We start from the raw sequence: 22,401 nt of genomic DNA on the forward strand, positions 1-22,401 counted from the left end.
AAAAAAAGGTGGTAAAAAATATCCATTATGAGCACTATCTTACAATGAAAGTAGCTACATTGAAAGTGCCAACACATACTGATATAGTACACACGTACCAACACATACTGATATAGTACACACGTACCGACACACACAAAAGTCAACGAGTCACTTGGTACCTCTTCACTGGCATTTAAATTTTTACAACATAGATACCAATGTAAATTCTAAAATCCATGTAAACAACCTTACAATGTCAGAAGTCAAGTCATTTGGCAACTCAATATGTCCTATCCATCCTCATTACCACCCAAAGAATTCAAAGAGAAACCTCCCCTATCACAAGAATTGATCCGAAATTCATTTACGCTTAAAAGAATTCTTTTCTTGGTTAGATCCCTTTTAGAAACAAGGTCACTATCCAAAGCATGCCTGAACCCAATGTACCCCTGAAATGGAACTTCAGCTTGTCCTTTAACCCCACGCTTTATTTCAAGGCATTCAATCCTCCAACTCGTAGACCAAGAGGAAATTACAGCCAATGCACAGGAAACCAGTTAAATCCAAGTTAATTTTTAATATCAAATTCACTTCTAAAGTTAGAGATTTGACTTGTGGAGGTGCAAATGAGGGGATCGAAGCATGAATAGGTACCAAACTCGATTATAGAATTTGCAGGCTATGAAAAAAAAATGGTTAAAACCAAAAGAAGAACACAACTATTTAGAGGCTTTCCTAGACAGATGCAGAGCTGAAAAAAGAATGTGGATTGTCAGAGAATGGAGACCATCTGATTTAGGATATAGATTTAACAGCTTCAGCTATATAATTTTAATAGCTTTGAAAAGGAAGAGGGTTGTTTTCAGCCAGAAGAAACAAAATGACATAGAAACAATTTGTTAGATTCCAGCTACACTGTCTGGTTAAGATAGAATTAGATGGCATTCTTGTTTTTAAGCATTCAGTGGGTTAAGTAGCACAGATGACAAAAAGCTGGCATGTTCAAGAGGAGTTTCATGGAAAATTGGAGTGGTATAACATGAAAAATTATTGCTTCCTATCTGCAATTAAATCTACAGATCTGAATGAACTATAAAACTCTTGAAAGGGCAGAGCACTCACCTGTTGAAATGGGAGGAGAATAACGATGTCGAACTAATTCCTTCATAGTTCTAGGATTCCTTCTTTGAGTTCTTAAGTGTTACTAGCTTCTTTGTTGTTGTAGCAAAGTGCTCTTGTATCAAGGCCACATTTTGAACCAAGGCTGTAGGTTGGTCTATACATGAAAGTTCTAGCTCAACGAAGGTTGTAGATGAGTCTACAGAATGAAAGTTTAATCAAATGGTATGGTTATCGATCAAAAGCTTGTATTGTGACTAAAAGATAAACTCATGTGTATGGCTTAAACCATACAAAAACATTCTCACCAATGGCCAAGGTTAAATCCATTCATTATCTTTCTCTCGCCATGATTTTTAACTGACCCTTAAATCAGTTAGATGTTGAACCACACTCCTGCATAGGAGGTTTTTGAGAAGAAGGTCTATATGGAACAACATCCTAGGTTTGTTGCTCAAATGCAGTATGGGTTGGTTTATTGTCTAAAGAAGTCTTTACAAGATTTGAAACAATCTCCTAAGAACATGCTTTGGTAGATTTAGTAGTGTGCTAATGGAGTTTAGCCTAGAGACGTCTTGTAGATCATTTTATATCGTATCATCAAGCTGCAGCAGCTAAGAAATAAATGATTGTCTGTGCTGATGGTATCGTTATTATAGATGAGGAAAGCAAAAAGGTACAACATTTAAAAGTGTTTCTTATAGAGTAACTTTCAAACTAAAAACTAATGGTAGCTAGAAAAATTTTTGGGAATTGAGGTAGCCAGGTCATGTGACGGTATCTTTTAATGTCAAAGAATATATGTGCTTGGCTAACACCACTATCAGAAGGTAAATTATGTCAAAAGAGTAATGTTATCTTTATGCATATCATTTCTCAGTATTAGAAGGTGAATTAGGAAACTCTCTAGTATTCCTGACTATCTCTAAACACCAAGCTTATTGAAGTGGAATGTATTTCATTGAAAAAGAGACTCTTGCAAAATGAAATCTGCACAAGATCAATAAGGTCGATAAATCAGCTACCAAACTTTTTCAGAAAACCTTTTGGTAATTCAAGAATTTCAAGTTAGGAGTGTATGAAACTATGCACCAACTAGAGGGGGATTGTTATGGGTTGTATGATGTGAGAAGGGTATTACCATCCTTTTGTATATTATCTTTTAGTATAAATGCAGTAGGCTGCCAAAATGTTAGATAGCTTTCATTTTCCTTTTTATCTCTATCTCTCTTTTTCTCTATTGACAACCACTAGGATTAAAACCTTTTAGTACTCTCTTGGATCCCATGAGCAAACATGTGAAAATCAAAGTAAAACATTAGCAGATCATGGAAGGTACAGGAGATTGTATAAGAAATTAAACTACTTACACCCACTAGAGAGAAACATTTCATTTGCAACAAGTGAGGTTAGTCACTTCTTAGACTCACTAGCACTTCTTAGACTCACCATTAACTAGCCTTTAAGATGAAATAGTCTGTATCCTAAGAAATCTTAAAGGTGCACCAAATCAAGGTTTACTTTGACAAGATTGCATTGATATAGGAACTGAAGGGGTGGTTCTCCATCGGACAAGATCCATTACGAAATATTATATATTTGTTGGTCGGCACCTAATATTGAGTAAAAACACATTGTGGCAGCTAGTCTAGCACTAAATTCGAGTGCTATAGCATGGCTCATACTAGTTTTAGGTTTGTTTACATCAAGATCTTGCCAAAACAGCTCAGAGTTGAACATCCACATCTCATTGACTTGGGGTTTGATGACTAGGAAACTATTCGCATTGCATCAAAACCAATGTTTCAAAGAGGAAAAAGTATGTTTAGGTTAATTATTATACTGTTCATTAAAACCTTTTACAAAATATCACTAGAATCATTCCCATTAATAAGAAAATAAACTTTCAGATTTGTTCGCCAACTGTACTTGAAAATCAAATTTCATATTGTTTTTTCCAACCTCTTCCACCCATCAACCTTGACAAAATTGACTTATTCAAATGTTTTGATGAACCAAGAATTATTCCATCCACTAACAGAAAACAACAAGGTTAATGTATTATCTTCAAATAAGTTCCCTAAACTTGCCTCAGCCCTCAAGTTGCTTCAATTAGATAACTTTTACTCATGAAAAACCATTTCTTAACTACAAAAGGTAGCTTGTGGAACCTTACATGAGATCCTCAATAACCAACAATAGTCTTTATGAAGAAAATTAGATATCAGAGAGAACTTCAACCAAAAATTAATCTGGTATCCAGCTGAATGATATGAAATCATAGTATAACCATCTGCTATATTCTAGTTAAAAGACAATGATAATACACACAGTACAGGTCGTTATAGCTTCAACTAACCAGCAATTCTCTGTGGCTCACTCCGCTTCCCATCAGAAAGAAACCCTTGGAGACTACTTGCTCTTGAGTATATTGAAATGCTATCTCCTTTAGATATTATCCTTGCCATTGCTATGGATGCCAAATGACGTACAGGTCGTTTAGCACCAAGAATAAGCAAGGAATACAAAGCATCCTCACATTTTCTTTGCCACAACAAGATAGATTCCTGAAATTTAATATTTTCAAGTCAAAATATCAAAATTTACTCATCTCAGAAAAGAATGAACTTCCTAACATATACAAAAAAAGGCAGTGGAATAGAATAAATATTCAAAATCATTAAAATTGAAAACAAAATTCATGAACTCAAATGTTTGACACCATCTACTACATTTACATTGAAATTGAAACTAATAAACACTTCATCAGAGCAAGTGATCGATCACTATACCGATCTGCCTCATGTGTAATGATTTCTAATTCATTCTCATAAGAAGTTTACAATTAATATACAAATAAATGCGCCTCTTCAGAAATATCTCGAACCAAAATTATATCATTTCTGACCACATTTAACATACACAAACATGTCCAGATTACTTTTTAAACAACCATAACACAAATTGTTACTACAAACCATCGAGACCAAATTGCAAATAAAATCTTTACACAAATAAATTGCACCAAAAATTTTCAAATTCAGACACTAAATAATATTCCTTCAATAACAAGCAAACAAAATCAACATACAGAAAAAAATATGCTAAAGATACTACCACAATCGTGAACAATTTACAAAGCAATTAAGATGAAACCAATCAATGTACTAAATGGACAACAATGTGATAAAATCCTCCAACTAAATTGTTGAATGGTATAGTAAAAGGTTTAGATCGGTAGAAAGAGAGACCTTGGGCTCGTCGTCGAGGGCGGAGAGGAGATCCGAGAGGAGATCGAAGCAAAGGAGAGGGTCGGGAGATTTCTGTGATGCGGAAGCGACGATGGACTCAAGCTGAGCAACCAAGACGCCGAAGCGTGAGAGAGGAACGTTCTCTCTCACGTAGTTCCTCCTCGCCATTTTTTCAACCAAGCCAAAATTGAATCTAAATGGAAACAAAAATATACTCCAGTGTCAAGATTTTTTCTTTCTGTGACGAAGGGGACGATTTAAATTTAAAACTCGATTTTCCAAACTGAATGAAAAAATGAACTGGCTTGTAGTACTAGTCTACTAGAACGTCGCTTGGGAATGGCTATTAAGACCCGTCGGGTCGCCTTTTTTTTTCAAGTAGTTTGATATGGATCCATGTCCGAATCTTTGTTTTTTGTTGTTTTGGGCCGGGGTTTAATTTCGCTTTATCGGTTCCAATTAACGTTTTTAAAAAAATATTAGTATGCTTTAAATACCTTTTAAAATAAATAAATTTGGATAAAAATTTATTATTCATTTGCAAAATAAAATTAAATAATGATTTTGGGCTTGATCGGACTGAACTCTTAACTCAAAACAAGTTAGCTCTTTCCCTTTTTAATTGTTTACTCTTAATCATGTCTATTTAGTTTGTTAGTTCTTTAGAATAGACGAAATTATTTTTATTATATTTTTAAGGAATTGAAATAGATTAACAAACGGTATATATATTGTCATAAACAAAGTTGAAATAGGAAATAATGTTTGCCTAACTTGTAAGACTTCAGCTTGGATCCAACTGAACATATTTTAAATTATAAAATTATTAAATTTCACATTCAATTTTATTTTATGATTGAAAAATAAAAAATAAGTTCATAAATAAATTTAGTGTCTAAATTTTATTGATATAACACTCGAAAAAATCTCTAAACTATTAAAAAAATTTAAATAAATTTTTATTCTTCTATTACAATTAATCAAGTCTTTATATTTTTTTAACAAATAAATTTTTATAATTAATAATTGATTAATTATTATCAATTAATATGTTAATTGTAATTTTATGTACACATAAAAAGAAAAAATATTATATAATCATATTATTATATTACATCAGTATGTAATATTGACATTACATGATATAAAATAACAAGTAAAATTTTAATTAACAATATGTAATCAATTATTAATTAATTTAATTTAAAACAAATATATAAATACTTAATTAAATATAATAAAAAATAAAAATTTATTTAACTTTTTTAAAATTATTTAAATACTATGTCAAGTTTATTTCAACGAATGATGTTGATGATTGGCACCTTTCGACTAGAGTTCTAGTAAAAAAAAGGATATCCATAGATGTTCATGATATTAAAGCAGTTGTTTCCTTCCAATTGGGTGTAATACAATATGGTAACGAGCCACCTCTCTCAAGAAAATGGGCACACTCTGCAGCAATCAATCAAATTTCCATGGTTATCTCAAATTAGACATGTAATCCAAACGTTACTAGTATCAGTAAAATTGGCATTTGTCACACCATATTAGGTTGAATGCTTCACTCTATTTTTTGGGTAAATATGTTAACCCAATAGAATTTTGTAAAAGAAAATACGTATATGTGTCTTGATGCTTATGATTAATTTAAACAAAGAATTCAACACAATATCTTTTCATCCGCTGAGTTTGATATTGACTAATTGAGTCTTAGGATTCAATTTAAAGTAGCATTATTCTGCCAAATGTTACCTATTTCATCCCCAAAAGAATGGACGCTATCATTCTCCAGTTTACATGAAAATCATGCTCTAATACAACCATAAATGGTGCCTAAAATATTCTAGCATTAGTGGTCCTTGATTATTTCGGAAGAACCAACCGTAAAAAAAACATATTTCATGGGAGAAAACTGTGAATGTTTTCCTTACTACTTTTGGACCCAAAAACTTTTTTTTTTTTTGAGGGGGGTGGGGTGGGTCGGGTGGGACAATGAACTTTGGGTTGGTTAAAGGTCCTCTACAATTCATGTACGATCCACTAAAGATTATGACCTGGCCAGCAATGGAAGTCAAATTAGTGGAAAGGTTGCGACCTTGAGTCAAAAGCAAAAATACTACCACTGTTGTACCGTCTTTTGACATTTATCATGAGGCAATTTGGAGCACCCTCTTCCTCTAAAAAGTAGTAATTGGAATCTGTCTATCTCTTCCCTTTGAAAGGTCAGCATCGCTTTTGAGCTCTATCTTATGGTACCCCTCGCAGTTGCTACATGTTTTCATTTTCTTTGGAAGAGTCTCGAGATAATTTTATAGATTAGTTTACTTTAGTATAATTGTTTCATAGGCGTCCAGTCATAGCAACCTTTACTTAATGAGGTCATGGATTGAAAACTAATGCCATGGAAGTTTAAGTCATTGGTAGGAGCCTGCTGCCATAGTCTTGAGAGAAAGTGAACAGAAGCAAGTATCTCAAGATTAGGCACCAAGAGTCTCGTAGGTCCTAGCAACAGCTGAAGGTCTCATATTCTCTTAGGCACCAAGAGTCAGGAGAGTGAGTTTTAGCCACATGTAGCTTCACTTATCGATAAAGACATTTGAACCAAATAAATACTAGTAATAAATATATGTTTCAATTAACAACACAGCAATTATATTAATGTCTAAGATTTACATGATATATCTGAAAAAGTTAGCAGCAGCCGGTATGAATATTATCAGTTATGGGTTGATGAAAGTCTTAAGATGGGACATCAGTTCCTGGGTCCGAACTTGAGAGATCGGAGAATTATGCAGAATTTGGAATGCATGCCCAACACTTTTGTACATCTTTGTTTCCACCCTTTTGCCAGCACTAGCCAAGGCATTGCAAAATTCCAAGTTCCTATCTTTTAGTATATCCATCTCTGATATGCACACCATTGTGGCTGGAAGTCTCAGTTCCCGCAACTTAGCAGCGCCTTTTGCTAAAGGGTTGCACCATGGATGGTCGCGGTTGGCACCCAAAGGGAGTGACAATCGCCAATAAGTATCATAAGCTGATAGAGTGAGCGCTGAGCTAGCTGGTTGCGTGGCATGCATTTCTGAGGCAGTTCTTGCCTCTCCTCCAAAGAAAGGTTGAATCAAGATTGTACCCTTGAGGACCAAAGGCTTGAAGCTGGAATCGGATGCGCCATAGGATCCTAGTCTTGTGGCCACATTATAAGCTATATTAGCCCCTGCACTATCACCTCCGAGGAACAAACTAGAGAAATCACATTGACTTAACCACCATTTGTGTTCACTGGACCCATTTAGAGCTTGTTGTTTCACCCACATAAGAGAGTTGATACCGTCATCATAAGCAGCGGGAAGTCGATTTTCAGGAGCTTGACGGTAGTTGACAGAAAGATTATGCAGCCTGCTTTGGAAACAAGAGCGGACAGGAACTCATGGTAACAGCTCCAAGCAGCTGAGCCAACACAGAATCCACCCCCATGGAAGTAAACAAGTAAGGGCATCTTGCTGGAGTAGCTTGGGGCATAGATACGTGTCCATGAGCTGGTGAATTTATCAATAACAACATCCTTAGATATCACACCCACTGTCACCGTGGAGGGGACAATAGGGATGATTGGTGGCCTTTCAACGTGTCCATTTTGGTAAACTCGGATGAGCCCTTCAATCTCCTCAACTACAACACCATGATTCTTTTGGCCTACCTGAACATTGAGCCTTGGATCAAAGGAAATGGTTGCCATCCTTTTAGTTCTCATAAAATTTAAAAATAGAATGGTCTTAGGGGTAATGGTTGTGACTTGTAAGTACTTTTGAGGGATCCTTATATAGAGAATGCGAAGGCTAGACCAAAGACAGAGCTTCAAGTCGTGAAGGAAGCTACCTCTTCTTTTCATCTGACAAGTGGGGAATTGAACTCATCCTATGCCGTCACCTGGATTCTCAATCTTTTTCCAAAACTCTTAATTCTTAATTAACATAACATATAGTATGACTTCTTGTTAATTGGAAGTTAAGAATCAATGAATGTGAATGTATCCTTATATTAAAGGGAAAAAAAACTTCTATACATGAACTTTGCATCAGTGCTTGACCAAACAAACCGACTATCTTAAAGAAAAAATTTATCCTATGATCTATCTTATTCTTATGTTATGGTATTTGAAGAGTTATGGAATTGAAAGGAACTATACTAATAAAGATTTGACAATCACATGAGTATATTGCTTGATTCTTTCGATGTAAATGTCAATTAAAATTTTACTACGTAAGTATACATATCGAATAGATAGTATATTAGTAAGCAGAGTATCGATCCTACAAGAAATTGATTCAAAATTTTATTAAGTATTAAAATTAAAATAATTTAGTTTTATTCAAATAATTAAAATCTGAGTTATAATTGAACTAAAAATTACTCAACTAAAACTAATTTAATTAAAAATTAAAACTACAAGATAATTGGGCAAACAATAAATCAAACAAGTCCAATTTTAAATATGAGTGCTTCCTTTCATTAACGCTACAGCCTTGTTCTCCTAGTACTGTGGCAGTCTAACAATTTTAAATATGAGTTTCACCATGATATGTTTCGAACTGGACAAAATAGTAAACATAAAAGTTTTATTCCTATCTCTTAGCTTTCCAATGGATCAAGAATCACATCAATTGGACTTATAGATTGAAAGATATGCTCCAAATACCGCATCATATTCAGTCCTTGTATATTACTGCAGTGCTCCGACTTTGATAAATATTTTGATCACTATCCAATCAGAACTGGGTGAATTGGTAAACATAAAATTATAGCCTTTCTTTTTAGAATTCTAGTGGTCAAAGTATCACCTCATTTAGAGTTTTTTAGAGAGAGATGTAATTAAAATACCGAAATATATATGATAAAGTTATAACCATACTTACACTGATTTTCATCATATAGCTTTTTTCGTCAATTTTCTAAGGGAAACAGCGGATAATCAAGCATACAGGATCTCCATTATATGCAAAAGCTGCTAAACCATAAAACATGGTTTTTTTATATTAGAAAGCAACTTATAGTTTAAACTTATCCATGGCAAGGGGCAAGTACAATAGAAGCTCATCAATTGCTAGCTGTTTCTAATAATTTTACGATCTGACCTCTTGCATTTGTCAAGAGTAGGATAATCACTTCTTATCATTATATCCAGACACTGTTCTGAAAATCATTGACTGAGAAATTTTGTTCTTTAACTTGCAAGTGCAGGCAAAATGGCGGGCCAACTTTATTCTTCAAATATCACGCTATCTCCTTCTTAGCTTTTTGACATATATACATGGATTTTCTCATATATTCTCTTTTGTAATTTGAAGACAAAAATTTAGATCTTCTTCATGCCTTCCCTGCATGTAGCAGACAGTGACTGGACTGTTAATGCTCTTATTAGATAAACATAGCCGCAAATAAGACAGTTTCATAATTGATGCTGAATTAATGTCCTTCAAACCTTATGCTAAGCCAATGGCACAAAGTTTTTCATAATGGTATTAAAAACATGTCAAATCTGTCCAGGACAGTGTAATTTTGTCCTCACTAAGCTAAACTATGAGCAAAGGCGAGATATTCTCATATTATCAAGAAAAAGGGAAGAAAAAAGTGTAGCAGAAGAAAGAAAAGCATGTGGAAAAGTTGGAGAGAATTTTAAAGATTTTGTTCTTGTACTTGCTACATACAGAATCTTTCCTTCGCCCATTTCTTGAGGCTTCCTTATTCTTCATATAGCACTTGGTGTGACCTTGTTGTTGGCTTTAATACTTTGTTCTCCTTCAATCAGAATCATGATTGAGGTGATAAACAAGAACTCTGTGTCATAAGTTTTGAATCAGGTTAACAGTGTACTTGGATGAGCCTGAGCTGATAAATTCACAAAGTGATCTTCTGATTTGGTTGCATATAGTAAGGGATCTGCCACCGAGGAAAAGATTATACACATGGAAGAAGGAAAGCATAAAAGGGCCACTAAGAAAGTTTTCATTCATATGGGAATGGATAAAAAGATTAGAACAGGAAAGATAATCTTCAGAAAATAGTAAATGATCTTTCTGTCTTCACAAGGAATACATTTGTCGAATATGATACAAAGTTGATATCATTGTAGTCAGAGACTTAGGATAAAACTAAAACTTATATGATACGCATTAGAGTTGTCAGAATGGAACAGAGAATTCAAAATTGAAGTCGATGGCAAGCAAGTCAATGCTTGTTGGAGGAAAGGGGTGAGCCAATTTGTTCCTTTGACATATTGTCAACATTTGGAGAGAAAATTCTAGATTGAAGCTGAAAGTAGGAAAGGAACACTGATTGCGAATTAGGGAAAGAAAGAAAAAGAAAAAACTTAGTCCTTTGATTCTTCTACCAGATTTTAGAAAATGAAACTGCAGCTACCTTTTATTCCAAATTTGTAATATTTGGTCATAACTCAATTGTTCATCCATAAAAAATTCAGTTGAAGAAGATATCAAGAAGATCAATCCCTCTGTCATATTTTTCTCTCAAGCGTTGAATCTTGCTATGAGCTAGTTGCAGGAAACGAAGATTGGGATGCAAAAATACCATGATATTACGATATGGCTAATGAAATATCAGGTTAGAAAACGTTTTAAGTCAACCAGAGACCTCCCATCTTTATCTGCATGAAAATTTTCAATCCTGCTGGCATTCCTGAGTTGCGTTACAAGGATGGAAAGGCTTCATCATGTTGACAGAGGGAAAACGAAAGGACTTCAAGAGTGTGATTTGGTCCTTTATTGCAACAGGATTTGTAATTAAGTCTAACCAAGTTCTGCAACTAGCATGACAGATGTCTAGTTTTGTAGAAATGTTTAATAGAATTTATGAGAACTAATGTTGAAAAGAATAAGATGCCAATTAACATCAGCTAAAAAGTGAGTGAATAATAATGATAATCACCAAAGGAAAACAAATGAAAAAAGAAAAATCTTGGTTATGGACATTCTATGAATTTGAGCCCAATATGCTCTTACAGTTAGGACAATTGGAACTGACTGTGAAATATTCTTTTTAAACAGAAACAGGATCAGAGAATGTTTTATTGGAAGTTGCAGTATAGCCACCATATATTTTGACAACTTTACTATGTATTCTGGCCTAATTCAATGGAAATTCCAGCATCAGAATGCATCACAGCGTTTTTCATTCAATTCCATAATAATAATTATTAATAAGTCTTTGACAGTCTCTAAACACGAGACAAACAAAGTGACAAAAGATCATATCACGATAGCTCCTAAAGATGGCAATATTCAGTAGGTCCCATGAAGATTTGGGAAGATTTCATACGGAAAAAACCTGAACCAATTCAATTTTATGATCTTTCAAGGGAAGGCAGGGAGGTCTCACTCACCTTATATTAACTCCCAGGAAATTAAAAGTTTAGATTCTTTTCATCCTTGAATTCCCCAGAAATTAGCCTCCCAAGCCAAGGGATATGCAAATGGGGTTTCCATCTTTATTCTCTAAAGATTCTCTCCTTTTTTTTTCTCCTTTTGGACTACCCTCACTCATCCAAGTGTATGCATGTGAGAGAAGAAAGAAGTGACTTGGAAACTGATAAATTCTATGTCATGAGCTCTCTCATTGTCAATGGGCCAAATGATAAATCAAATGAAACTCTTCATCTTATGATGTCGGTCACTAGTTTCTTCTATAATGCAACTTAAGCTTGTAGGAAGCAACCAAAGCATCCATTTAGTTGCTTCAGGTACAACAAAAAGTAGAGGCATGTACATGACTAGCTTTTTCTTCTTGGACCTCTGCCATAGATATCCTTTTTCTTACCAATCTTGAATATTTCTGCATTCAGCACTGCAACTCTTCTTCACTTGCTATTTTCTTCCCATTGTCTTTTTATCAAGTGTTGATGTACAAGCCAAATTAGCATAAATGCCAGTATCCTTTGAAAAGAAAACAATAGACCACAGAATTCGCTCTATAATCAGCATGGTTTTCAGTTTGCATATTAGTTTATTGAGGTAGTATAAAAAAAATTCCATGACAATTCAGAAACGTCAAGGAATTTCAGATAAAGAATCCTTAAATCTCAGATGCAATTTGCAGTCAAATGACAAATTATTCAACAACAGAATCAGCCACCGGTAAATAAAAATCTATGATTCCTCAATGCTCCTAATGTAAAGTAAATGAAACTGGCCTACACAAAGTGTAGATGTGAGGAATATACATTTATTTTTAAGAAGATTATCATGTAGCAGTGCCCACTTCGCTTGTGTAACCTTCAATGCTAGGCATCAGATTCTGATTACATGTATTACTAGCTATACGTAAAGGGAAGTGGAAAAGTTCAATTTTCTCTCCAAACTCAATCCAGTTTATTTAAGCACAAGGGTCACCATTGTCAAAACAAAATATCTTTGAATTTTGCTGATGAGAATAAAATTCTCTTTGTTTTTATCGTTCTGCTTAGTTATGAATGGGGGAGATTCATTCTCCTTTTTTGTTATGGCTGAATTTGGTAAATATACAGCTTGAAGCACTTCCCCTCTGGCCTTAGAAAAGCAGAATCAGTCTATTGAGCTTCAATTAAAGATACCTTGCTTAACCAATTATTTCAGCCTGGTTTTGCCAAAGCATACATTCATATACCTATATCTCTGTAGATAAATATTCTTTCTATACGCAATAACCAATCGAGGGTCATGGATGAATCAAGCTCCTGCTTTTTGAAGATCAAATTAGGCATAGATCAAAATATAACAGAAAAGTTTGCAATATGTGTTTGCTTCTATTGGTTGGATTTGAAGCAAATAATTCTCAATGCCCAAGCATGACTTTATGAGTAGACCTGAAGCTCAAGGTCTGGTTGCAACTAGCCCTTCCTGGCTGAGACTGATATAAAATAATGGACTACGCTCCAGCATGGTCACCAATCTAATAGAACACATTTAACTTGCACAAATTACTATGGAAAGCTAACTGCTCATTAACAGAAAAAACAGAGATTTCTATATCAATGTATAGGTGACAATTTGTCAAAGTTGCTCATTGGAGCCTCTACCTTCTTTTTCTGTTTCTCCCTCTATTGCAATCTTCTGAAGAGGGTGATGGGAGAAATTAATAAAGCCCAGGTTTCAACAAATTGCAGGCTCAACTACATATTTTTACCTTATATACATGCATCCGTGTATTGTACACGTGAAAATACATGTAGCATGGTTCTCCCACAAGAATTGTGGGTTATACTTTCATAAAGTTCTCACATTAAGGCAATGACAAAGATCCAAACTCTCCCAACAGCTTCAACATACATCAGATTCATGCTAATTCACTGTTCTTTACATTTTCAATCCAAACTACTGCATATTTTTTTTAATTCTTTGCAGGATCAATTACTTGGAAAACAAGGTAGACAACCATCTATGAGAACAAATTGAGAAAGCTGCAGCAAGCATTGCACACAAAATGAAATTGTAAATTTGAGTCAGCTTGGAGAATAAATTCAGATAACAAAACTAAAACGAGATGAACTTACAAATTCAACAGCTTCGTCTTCAATGGTATCTTTGACCACTTGCAGACCATCAACAGCAACATCCTTAATTTAGGCAATTCTGTAGTCTTTAGTACCAAGATTGTTGATAAGATAGAATGAATATCAGATAACTAGGAAGATTAATGTTGAGGGCAAAACCAGCCTTTCCCTATTTATTCTCTTTGGTCTTGTGAGGGCAACAAATTTGCAATAAACAAAGAGGTAAGACAAAAATTTAACTAAAATCTTTGTCAAAAATTTATTATTTTTTCTTATATGTAACACCTAACCTAAGAACAAGCCTAAATGTACATGCTTTATCATTTATTTTTTGTAGTGAAGTATTTAGTTTAATGATAAGTGTATGCATTTGTTGTTCAAATAACTGATTTACGCTTAATTATTTTTGGATTTATATTTACTAATTTTTATTGTCACATGTATTGCATGTGAATACTTATTTTTATTTATTTTTAAATGGTAATTATATATAAAATACAAAGTGTTTCAAAAATATTAAATTAATTATTTCTACATAAAAGACAATTGTAATTAAAAGACAAATTATATAAAAGACAATTAATGTCTTAATTATATTTACAATTGGAATTTTGTAATATTATTTAATATATATATACTATTCAATACTATTAGAATTAAGAAAAATATTTTTGAATGAAAGTCATTAAATATAATTAGTATTTTATTTAAAAATGGGATAAATTTTATTAATATTTATAATAAAAATTAATTTTAATGAAAGTTATTTGACGTAATTAAAATTTTTATATATATTTACAAGTTACATAAATTTTATTAATATTAATAATAAAAAATTTTAAAATGACTATCTTAAAAAATAATGAATTTCGTCAATAAAAAAAATTTTCCTACATTAGGAACACTTCCAAAACCGACGTCGCTTCGTACACTTCCAAACAGAACGCCAGCATTTCCAATATTGCGCAAAAACGGTGCGCTTCAACGCCATTCACATTCCCGAAAGCGCTAAAACCCCTTCAAAGCTATGTTACAGTCCTCACTGTTCAGTTTGAGTTGTCTCACAACATTTCCTCGTTCTCCTCTCGCCTTCTCTGCAATTTTATTGTTGCTACTTGGAGAGGAAACAGAAACATAAGAAAAAACGATGTCGCTTCGAGTGCTGAACCCGAATGCCGAAGTCCTAAACAAATCGGCGGCGCTTCACATGAACATTAACGCCGCCAAAGGTTTACAAGACGTCCTGAGATCGAATCTCGGTCCCAAAGGCACCATCAAAATGCTCGTCGGTGGCGCCGGCGATATTAAGCTCACTAAAGACGGCAACACTCTTTTGAAAGAGATGGTCCTTTTCTTTCCCTCTCTCTCTTACTCGCTCTCTTTATTTAAATAAAACCCTAGATCTTTTACATTTTTTTGAGTAACTTGGTCGATAATTTCTTTCAGCAAATTCAAAATCCAACGGCTATTATGATTGCGAGGACCGCTGTTGCGCAAGATGATATAAGTGGAGATGGAACTACTTCGACTGTCATTTTCATTGGCGAGCTTATGAAACAATCTGAGCGTTACATTGATGAAGGTTAGTGCTGGGAATTCTTCGTTAAATAAATTTTAAAACTTTTAGCTTTTAGGCATCGGACCTTCCTGAATTTTTCTCCTTGGATTTGGGATTTTTGGAACTTAGCGGCATTGAGTTTCTTTGTTAGGTTTTATTGTTGCTTTTTGCTTCTTAAAAGTTATGAAAAGTAAAAACAGATGGTGAAAAAGGAAAAAATTATTATAACTAATTAAATATGTAGAAATGTTTAAGATTTAATGCCAATTGTAATATAAGGTTTCTATATGAAACTAAAATCATGTAATTTTTTTGTTAAATTGTACATGCAATTGTTTGTTTTGTATCCAAAAGCAGTTTAGAGGGTTTTTTTTCTTCTGGATTGCAACAAGCAAGTAGAGAACGTAACAACCCCAGCCGTATTTTGTGAAACTTTTAGTATCGGATTTCTTTCAATATAGTTTAGTAGGTTAGCCTTGTACTTTGCTTGGCACCACCATGGTGCCTTTTTTATGATGATTCTTCATTGACAAAATAAAGCTTGAGATAAGAATCCCTTTGATTTGTGAATTCAAGTTGTCTTTTTATTTCCTGGTTTTCTAGAAATGGAGCATGTTACACGTACATGGTCATACAATACAAGCAAACCTTCATTTGTGATTTGTCTCTTTGTTACTTGCTGAAAAGTGAGACAAGAAGAATAGTTCCAAGTTTATGTTAAATTAGGACAAGTTTGGTTGAGTCGATGAGAATTTCACTACTTGAACTGGAAGGATGGGTACACTTGATGGGAAGTTATAGTTATTCTCACATAAAGGACATCTTTTTTTTTTTTTTGGCACTGGGGGAGGGGGGTGGGATGCGTGTGGAGGGGTTGGAGGTTCAGATAATCAATGCCTGTTTATGGAATTCATCTATCTAATCATTGTAAGGAAATTTAAAAGCATAATTTTATTAGTAATCCCTTTTTTTTTTTTTGCATCATTCTTTATCTTTACAAATTATAATAATGCTTGTTTTAGGGATGCATCCACGTGTCCTGGTTGATGGTTTTGAAATTGCCAAAAGAGCAACACTCCAATTCCTTGAAAAGTTTAAGACTCCTGTGGTGATGGGTAATGAACCAGATAAAGAGATTCTAAAAATGGTTGCAAGAACAACACTGAGGACTAGGTATTCCATTCTTCTTCTCTGGACCTCCCTCTGATATTTTTTTTTCAGTGTATCTGAATCATGTGATTGATATATTGTTTTCTCACACAGTTGTATGAAGCATTAGCAGATCAACTGACTGACATAGTTGTTAATTCGGTAAGTGCATGTTGATTTCTGTTTAAAACTTGCTACTAAGCATGTCAAATTCATCTTAAGACATGTACTTGTCATCTGGTTAATTGGTTAACACTTTGGTGACATAACTTTGATTTAATGTGATAGGTACTGTGTGTACGAAAGCCTGATGAACCTATTGATCTCTTTATGGTGGAAATAATGCACATGCGGCATAAGTTTGATGTAGACACACGACTGGTATGTTGTAATTTCAGGCTTATTTTCTTTTTCCTTCATTGCAACGCATTCCTTTCTTATGGAGTGCCCTTGATATCTCTCTTATTTGCTTGATTAAACTCTTCAGGATTGTAGTATTCAATGGCTTTGGTCCAGTTTGTTGTTATAGGATGGTAACAATGGTGTTGAGAAAATTTGATGGGAGCATACTGCTTCTAAAGGCTTGAGGCTAATTTCTCATTTTAAGGTGTTCGGGAGAAAGGGCCCATTCTTGAGATTCTAACTTGTCAATTAGGCTGTTGGTCCAGGGGCATTGAAATTTTTGCCTTATTGGTTATAACTGTTATTAAAGCGTTTTGTGTTTATAATGTTATTCGTTAGGAGCTTGAATATCTTTGATTGCCTATAGCTTGCCTTATCTAACATTGGAAGCTTATTGTGCAAGAATGAATATTATCAAATGATATCAATAAGAACCCATAACATTAATGTCACTTTGTGTATATTTCTATTGCTTATAAGTTTTTTCCAACTGTTTTTTGGTTATTATTTTTCACTCAACAGGGTTAGATAGTTGGAGCTAAGTTTTGCATGTATAATTGGATAGTTGTGCGTTTTATTTATTGCCTTTTGTTGTCATGCAGTTTCTTATTTTACCTCTATTTTCCCTTAGGTTGAGGGCCTAGTTCTTGATCATGGTTCTAGGCATCCTGATATGAAGCGACGAGCAGAAAATTGTTACATTCTGACCTGCAATGTGTCACTGGAGTATGAGAAAAGGTATGCACATGCAAATGTCTTTTAACTTGTTTCTTGTTTTGTCTTTTTTTGAGCATCTTTATTTGTATGTGGGTTGAGGGGGGCAGGGGTTGGTGTTGGGAAGATTCAATTAGTTATCCTCTATTTATCAGAAATGAAGTTTAGGTTATGATAGTAATTCGTCTCCTTTGTTAAGTCTGTTCCCCAATAGGCCAAGCCCTGCATTTGGTGTCCAGTGCTTTATTTTGTAGTTGAGATTTATTCTTTTGCAAAAGAAACTAAATTTTAATTTTATAAAATAATAAAATTGATGTTTCCTAACTGTGTAGTAACCATGGTGATAGCTGTTTTGCTTTTTAAAAGTGCAGTCATGAAGTTCTTATGATGCATGGAGTTTAGTGAGCAGAATTCCATCAACAAGAAGATCATGTCTTAGTCATGTAGAAATTAAATCATTTATCCCTGCTTCTAGTGGTCCAATTCATTAGTTTATCATGTTCCATTGTGCACTATTTGTCTTTTCTGTGTTTCCTTCTATGCATTATAATTCATAATTTTCTGTTTTCTTCAATATATTATCTTGTGAGATTTTCTGCTAGATGGATTTGAAATGTTTGAACTCATTTCTCTTGATTGATACTGTTTGTTTAAGAAGTTTTTCAAATTTCTATTGGCAATTCTTTGCCCATTACTATGATATATTTACAGTAAACTAAGATAGAAATTTGAGTTTATCATAATAATCCTTGCTTATTGATCCAGCCATAGCTGGTGCTCATGTTTCTGTGGATATAGGTTGTTTCCATTGTCATCATACAGCTAATGTTTTGGCTATCAGTGAAATAAATGCAGGCTTTTTCTACTCAAGTGCGGAGCAGAGAGAGGCAATGGTTGCAGCTGAAAGGCGTTCTGTTGATGACAGAGTCAAAAAAATTATTGAACTAAAACAAAAGGTAGCTTTGAATGCATCATTACATTAGAAATGAGGCATTAGCAGGTATATGTAAATTCTTACTATGTCCTACTCTTCTTGGTCATATGCAGGTTTGTGCAGGCACTGATAACAACTTTGTTGTTATCAACCAAAAGGGTATTGATCCCCCTTCCTTGCATCTCCTTCAACAAGCAGGGGTAAGTTATTAACCTTTGTTCTTTCAGTCTTTGTCCCAACTTATAAATCTTTAATGATGTTTTACTTGATTGCTTCTTGCATATAAATATTTTTCCTGCTAGAGAAGTCACTTTGTTACATTATATGTATGATTTCAACTTATCAATGTTTCCCAATGAACAAGAGGGGAGCATAAAAAAGTGAACACATGAAGACTGAGATGCCAAACTACTAATTTTTGTGCCCTTAGGTTGCAACCTGTATTATTCATTGCATTAGTTCAACTGTCAGCAGGATATATATCTCATAAGCTTCCATTTTGGCGTACCAACTAGTGTTTTCCTTCTTTTTGATTAGGATGGCCACCTTGGTTTTAGAACAAAATATGGTTCTCATTGGCAGCTTTTTAGTATGTTTCCCTGGTATCTTCTATACAATTATTCACATGAATTTATGGGGGAAATTTGTGGTTCTAGAATAGCAAGGGGAAAGTGCATTTACAATTTATAGCAGCCTTTTTCTTTGATTTTACTGTAATATCTTTAACAACTAAAGCGGATAAAGCTTTTGCGTGTTTTGTAATGACATGGTGCTAAATGGATCCGAGGAGTTGTTGTTTGTTAGAGTATGCTAATTAAAGTCTTCATTATTATTACTAGACATTGAAGATTCTATTCTTTTGGGGCATTTGCTCAAATGGTAAAACATGTAGATTTAGGCTAGTTCCTAGTTGAAGTGTTTCCTGTAAAATTGAAATGATTTTTTCAACGGTTTTACTTAAATTGTGTCAAACCTGTTTGTTTATTCTTGTATTTTAATTTGCTGATTTATGGTTTTGTAGATCATTGCCCTCAGAAGAGCAAAGAGAAGAAATATGGAAAGGCTGGTGTTGGCTTGTGGAGGAGAAGCTGTAAATTCTGTTGAAGATTTAACACCTGATTGTCTTGGCTGGGCTGGACTCGTACATGAGCATGTCCTTGGGGAAGATAAGTATACATTTGTGGAAAATGTGAAGAATCCTTATTCATGTACAATTTTAATAAAAGGTACTTGAAATGTGTTTGCAGCTTCATATACCTTAACATCATCATTGATGGTGCTGCTTAAGCTCCATTTACCTTCATTTTTACGTAATATTCATTCTATCATTTATAATCTAGGGCCTAATGACCACACAATTGCCCAAATTAAGGATGCTGTTCGTGATGGGCTGCGAGCAGTCAAGAATACTATTGAAGATGAAGCTGTTGTGTTAGTAAGTTTTGCTTACTATTGATTTTGTTTGCAGTCTTTGGTGCATCTTTATCAGAGTATTTGCAACTTTGCATAGATCATTGTTAACCTTTTTTTATTAGTAAGTTACCCAGGGCAGAATAAAATTATACCGAGTAAATTGGACTTTGGAGCGAAAACCGAAAGCATGGGTAATTAGCGAATCAGTTTAAGCTATTTTATACGGAAGCCCTTCGGAACAAATTTGGAATCTTAATGATTGTCGTAATATGAGAACTTTATGCAGTGGGCGAATCAGAGTATTATCCACAAGTATCACGGAAGGATAATTCTAAATGCTATATTCATGTCTATGGTATGCAGATGCATATAAGGTGAAAACAGTTGAGTCTACAATCTTTTTGAACCTGGGCAGGTGCTTGTTTCACTGTGATAGGCAGATGGGAAAAACCAGGTCTCTGTTTATATTCCTAAAATCTGATCAGATGGGCTATATAGCAGAATAAAAAAGAATAAATAGGTGTCTCGTTGGGGTATATTGCTTTTCAGATTGCCCTTCTAGAGACTCCAGTGGAAATAGTAATGGAAAAAGAAGATAGAAGTTCAACAAGCAACTTGTACAAATTGTACCCTATTGATTGGTTTATCTGTTAATGGGCCTGTTAGACTTCTGGCATTTTCTTTATATTAAATGTGTATTGTTTGAATGGTTAGTGTGATGGAGATCTTAGTCCATGTTTTATGCTGTACTCTGCTAGGGAATCCAAACTACATGCAGTCTTTGAGCTTTAGGTCAAATATATTGAAATCGGTTGGGACCAAGAATTATTTGGTTCAAATCCTACCAATAGAGCAAAGCACATTATGAACTTTTCTGTTTTATTCTAATCTATGCCTAATCTGTGCTTCAGGGTGCAGGAGCTTTTGAAGTTGCAGCTAGACAATACCTAATTAATGAAGTGAAGAAAACTGTTCAAGGGGTATGTCTTTCCGATATTTCATGATCTTGAATTATTTAGAAAGGTTCTAATTCTAAAGACTATTGAAATATTTCTGATGGTTGTAAACATTGAGCAGCGTGCCCAATTGGGTGTTGAAGCTTTTGCTGATGCCCTTCTTGTGGTACCCAAGACACTTGCTGAAAACTCTGGGCTCGATACTCAGGATGTTATAATTGGTCTCACGGTATTACTTTTTTGTCCTAGTCATGTTTATTTGACCTCTTTTTAAAAGTAAAAGCTGGAAAAAAAATTGAGCCTTCTCTTCTGAAATGTTTATTCAGGGAGAGCATGACAGAGGTAATATTGTGGGTCTAAATCATCAGACAGGAGAACCAATGGACCCTCAAATGGAGGGTATATTTGATAATTACAGTGTTAAGCGCCAAATTATAAACTCTGGGTATGTGAAAACTTTCTACTTGTGTTTTATATTTATCTCCATTTTCCCTACTTTGTATCTCGCAACTATTGGTGTTATCTTTCCATTTTCACCAATTTCCACTGTTAAATATTTTACTTGCTATTGTGATGCATGTTTAGCATGAAATGTGGAGCAAAAGCACTTTGTTCACCATCAATAATATTATCTAGTCTTTAGTTTGAGAGATGATCAAAGGCACTTTGTTCCTCAGGCCTGTAATTGCATCACAGCTGCTATTGGTGGATGAAGTCATTCGCGCTGGTAGAAACATGCGGAAGCCAACTTAAGCATATTTGTGTGCTTCAGTTAAGTTCTTTTTTGCCGGGTGTGGTTTGGGTGTCATTGATCATCTTGTACTGTGATGTAAGCTAAGGTGATTGTGTTCCTAGTTTTTTTTGAGAGGAAATATCCATTTCCGTTCAACTAGTTTTCAGCTTCGTTTTTTCACTTGTATACATGGCATTGGTCGATTTTTTTTCCCTCGTTTCTAGCTTTTACAAACACCCCCACATTTGTTTTTTTCCTGTCTTATTTCCTATGATGCTTTATTAGTTTTAAGTTCGAATTCTACAGAACACCAAATCCAACAGGTATTCCGAAACTCCCATCTTTGAAGTGGGGCACGGGAGAAAGTTATTAAAGGTTCTTTTGGATCACAATCATTTTCATAGTACAGCGGTGAGGTGAAAGAAGTTCTCCACTCGCATGAGTCAACTCTCTTGTCCAATCTAACCTGAATCAAAGCAAAATAATGCAGAACTCGAAGCAACTGGACTCAATTGAACCTCGAATATCAAGACGAAAAAGGTGTACCTATCTGACCTTGGCAAGGACCTCAAGAGAAAGATCTAAAACAACCAAAGGCATGAAGTGCCTTAAACCTGGACAAATTTAGAAATGACATGTACCT

At 34.3% G+C, this 22,401-nt stretch overlaps 3 protein-coding genes across 3 annotated transcripts in view; 1 reads left to right on the forward strand and 2 right to left on the reverse strand.

Annotated features, from left to right (window-relative positions):
* Window positions 1-4,656, reverse strand: part of SWEETIE (HEAT repeat-containing protein) — a 37,181-nt gene extending 32,525 nt beyond the window's left edge. Inside the window, exons 1-3 of the mRNA XM_089785220.1 lie at window positions 4,353-4,656; window positions 3,461-3,668; window positions 1,158-1,300 (exon numbers count right to left, since the gene is read on the reverse strand). Coding sequence (XP_089641346.1) covers window positions 1,158-1,300; window positions 3,461-3,668; window positions 4,353-4,520 — 519 coding nt within the window. The 5' untranslated portion in view covers window positions 4,521-4,656. The remainder of the gene's footprint in view (window positions 1-1,157; window positions 1,301-3,460; window positions 3,669-4,352) is intronic.
* Window positions 4,657-6,998: 2,342 nt separating this feature from the next.
* Window positions 6,999-8,121, reverse strand: CXE17 (carboxyesterase 17). The gene is given in 2 exon segments (XM_021441007.2): window positions 6,999-7,746; window positions 7,749-8,121. Coding segments are annotated over 2 exon segments (1,032 nt in total). The 5' UTR covers window positions 8,110-8,121; the 3' UTR covers window positions 6,999-7,075.
* Window positions 8,122-14,928: 6,807 nt separating this feature from the next.
* LOC110425771 (T-complex protein 1 subunit zeta 1) lies at window positions 14,929-22,015 on the forward strand. Its single transcript, XM_021440766.1, has 14 exons — window positions 14,929-15,244; window positions 15,346-15,481; window positions 16,480-16,629; window positions 16,719-16,768; window positions 16,895-16,987; window positions 17,640-17,746; window positions 18,564-18,678; window positions 18,770-18,856; window positions 19,678-19,882; window positions 19,997-20,091; window positions 20,981-21,049; window positions 21,147-21,254; window positions 21,352-21,470; window positions 21,703-22,015. Exons 1-14 carry the CDS (start codon window positions 15,047-15,049, stop codon window positions 21,776-21,778), a joined length of 1,608 nt encoding a protein of 535 aa, XP_021296441.1. The 5' UTR covers window positions 14,929-15,046; the 3' UTR covers window positions 21,779-22,015.
* The last annotated feature ends 386 nt before the right edge of the window (window positions 22,016-22,401 follow it).

The sequence above is a fragment of the Theobroma umbraticum genome, unplaced genomic scaffold, assembly GCF_002168275.2.
Source record: "Theobroma umbraticum cultivar Fairchild unplaced genomic scaffold, ASM216827v3 scaffold_12.1, whole genome shotgun sequence".
Taxonomy (NCBI): domain Eukaryota; kingdom Viridiplantae; phylum Streptophyta; class Magnoliopsida; order Malvales; family Malvaceae; genus Theobroma; species Theobroma umbraticum.